The sequence below is a fragment of the Branchiostoma floridae genome, chromosome 7, assembly GCF_000003815.2.
Source record: "Branchiostoma floridae strain S238N-H82 chromosome 7, Bfl_VNyyK, whole genome shotgun sequence".
Lineage (NCBI taxonomy): Eukaryota > Metazoa > Chordata > Leptocardii > Amphioxiformes > Branchiostomatidae > Branchiostoma > Branchiostoma floridae.
Window position 1 is genome coordinate 676,507 of NC_049985.1, and position 3,440 is coordinate 679,946.

General features: G+C 41.9%; 1 protein-coding gene across 1 annotated transcript in view; it reads right to left on the bottom strand.

Annotated features, from left to right (window-relative positions):
- LOC118419225 (kinesin light chain 1-like) overlaps positions 1–2,987 on the bottom strand; it is a 10,473-nt gene extending 7,486 nt beyond the window's left edge. The window contains exons 1-3 of the mRNA XM_035825575.1: positions 2,718–2,987; positions 2,141–2,256; positions 1,978–2,028 (exon numbers count right to left, since the gene is read on the bottom strand). Coding sequence (XP_035681468.1) covers positions 1,978–2,028; positions 2,141–2,256; positions 2,718–2,987 — 437 coding nt within the window. The remainder of the gene's footprint in view (positions 1–1,977; positions 2,029–2,140; positions 2,257–2,717) is intronic.
- Positions 2,988–3,440: the final 453 nt, after the last annotated feature.

The following is a 3,440-nucleotide window of genomic DNA, read 5'->3' on the forward strand; positions in this document are numbered from 1 at the left end:
CTCAAGGATACCAGACTTGTGTCACTTCTACAACGTGAACTACACTAAAGTCTGACAAGTGAAATTGTACTGATCTGAATAGGAGTGAAACTGTAACATCTTGAAACTGTGATTGATATTTTGGCATTTCGATCACTTTTCAGTTGTTATTTTTCTTCCAAAGTTGTGAAATGATTCTATATCAATGTTAACTACACTGAAGTCTGACTATTGAAATGTACTCAATAGGTGTGAAATTTTGAGTAATATCTTGAAACTCTGCTTGATTTTTTGACACCTGTTTGACAACTTTACAGTTGTTATTGTTCTTCCAAAGCCGTGAAATTTGCATACTGACACATTGTTTGATCACCTGTTGGTGTCTTTCACATATTATAAGATTTTTGCCACTACTTTAAAAGAAATTACTTTATCAGAAATTACTTTATCAGAAAACATACTCACATGAAATTTACCATGAAAGTGATGCTATATACTATAGTGTACCTTGAGTAAAGTTGCAGAAGTGACTCAAGTGTGATAGTCTTCGGTGAAGTTAACATTGTAGAAGTGACACAAGTAGGCTTGAGTGTAGTTGGTAATGAGTTAGTAGGATTGCATTAATACCATACCGAATAAAATCATTGTTTATCAAAAAAATTATTGCTGTTTCATACATCTTAGCATCATTTGAGTTTGGATCGGAGTTTCTCCTAGGAGAAATCCCGATTGCAATCTATACTAGGAGAATCGCTGATTCTACTAGTACAGATTGCGATCGGGATCTGTTTCTTATATCTATCGTAGTTTCTCCTAGGAGAAACTCCGATCGCGATCTCTCCTAGGAGGATCGGCGATTCTCCTGGATCGTGATCTCCACTGTGACATATATAATGCAAATGAACTATCTAGTAGCATGTCGCATGTCTATATGTGTTCCTATCTTTTTCAGCTACATCTGTCACATGTCCTATGATGGAACATAGTGGATTTATACAATTTCCTCATCAATTACAGAAATTAGCTACAACAAGTCAAACCTACCCAAGACGACCAGGGGACCGGGCAAACGTGGTCGATTTGGTCAGGTGGTCGGTTGGAAGAGTATCGACTCACAGCATGCCCGATGCATAGTATAAATGGTTTCCGTGGTGTTAAATGGCAAATAGCAAGCATACGCACGTAAAAAAGTAAGTAAGCGAGGTGTTTAATGTCAAATACATCACGCGCACGCCGGTTATAAGAAACGCCGTGTTCTTGATCGCTGTATATGTACGTCACATCCACTTAAATTACTGTACGGTGTACCATTCGAATTCGATCCGCGATGCCTGTGGCGATGCCCGGTACGTCCGGATAGCGTACTTACCCACGGGTGAATGCACAGTAATTTGTTGGAAAAAGGCACTCATACTGATCTTTCTTAAAAAGGTATGAGGCTATATACGTTTCAGCATTCGTTCACTTTATAATGATAAATATTTTTCTTAAACTGTTGTAACAGCTAACTTCAGATTTTCTTACAACGAAATTTCCTCCCATATTACAGTAGACTGCCCCTTTTACCCACACTCGTGAACCCGTCGCCATCTTTATTTTGAACATAATAACATAATGGCAGTCAACATCTGGGATATTCGGAAAAAAATCGCTCTAGTTATCATCGAAAATCAATGACACCTTAAGGTTGAAAATGGCGCGGTTGTTATGGGCAGGGATTTGCAATTGGTCCCAATTTTTGGCGGTCGCGTTGGTCGTGGTCGTTGTGAAGAGGTCGCTTAATACTTATGTAAATTGACTGTAATTCACGCTCGTGTAATTATATCAATCATTATGTACCTACCAAAAATCATGACTCCTTCTTAAGTCAACTCCTTTTATACAGGCGAGGTTCAACAGTTTCAGATCAACTTACAATGCAGTGAATTTACATTTAAAAATCTCGTTTTCATTTCTAACACTTGTGAAACACTAAACAGAGAAATGGGTGACACTAACTTGTCATCGTCAACTCGAGTCGTGTTCTCAGCTTTCTGCAGTTCCGGGGCACTGGACAGAAATAACAAAAAGCCCATCTTATCATTCTACAACCGATAGAGTTTATATTCCTTTATACGATAGTCAAAATCAACCACAAAGAACCAGCATCCCCTGTACATACCTGTGCAGACGGCGCATTCCGTCATCGCTGAAGTCGCTAGAGGGCGCAGCTGAGAAGGGAGAGAAGTTGTCCTTCCGTCGTCCCACGCCTTGTTGCCGTCGCGTACGAGTTGGCCTCTATTGGAACCAACAGAAGGCCGTGTACATGATAAAAATGTTGACAATCGTTTCATTCGATGCACAAACGGACAAGAAAAAGCCTCAGGCCAAACATTTTGAAAACACATTTACGACTTTCAGAACTATTCTTTCATCAAAAATACTGAAAACGCTCATCTTAAATCAAAGTAGTAACAAAACAATAAGGGCATAAACTATGCTAATATAAGAAGTTGTAATCATGAAAAACTCACTTTTACGCTTGTTGTGGTGATGTCCTGTCTGATTTTTGCGGTGTGCAGTAAGCGATGGACAATGGCAACTGTTCCCTGAACGTTGTGACACCGCGCCAGTGCCTTGTTATACAAAGCGGAAGCTCTGGTCAAGTTTCTAGTGTCTCTAGTTTCTGTTCCTCTTTTCAGGTACACGTCACCGAGACTTTTCAACGCTTCTGTTTCTAACATGCTGTTGTCGCTCACTATTCCCTCTACCATCAACTGTGCGTATCCAACCAGCACAGATTCTGTGTCACCACCGGCAGCCCATTTCTTGTCCAGGTCTCGAAACTTTCTTGCCACATTTGCATGTGTTATCTCCTTGTCTACAGTTGGCTGTGCCTTACCCTGTGACCCCTTAGACGACACCTCTTGTAAAAGCCTCTCGGTGTATTCGTATCGGTGTTCTATACCTTCTCCCTGATCCCGATGGTCACACCGGACCACAGCAGCCACGTAAAACGCCAAGGCCATGTTGAACTTCCCTACGTCCTTCCCGAGTCTTCCCTTCTCCAAGTTCACGTCGCCCAGAATTTTGAGCAGCTCCACTTCCAGAAGCCTGTCCATGTCAGCCACGGCGTCCACCAGGGCACGGAGGTAGCCTGTCTCCGCACGGGCTAGTCCGTACCTCCTGCCCTTCGCGTCCGCCTCACGGAGTTTCTTACAGACCCGCAACATGGCGGATCGTTCTGTGTTGAGAGAATGTCTGAGTGTAGAACTCTCTAACCGCACGCCACAGATACCAGTCTCCTTGATAGCTTTATACGCCTGATCATAACTTGAACAACCAGTTTTGTCATACAGCTTGCGGCAAAATTACGTATACTGCCAGTTCAAAGTTGAAAGTTTCATACACGTAGGCTTCGTTAATGCTTATTAAAGTCCACATTGACCTGATTGTATGGTTGGTATCCGTTAGACATCCCA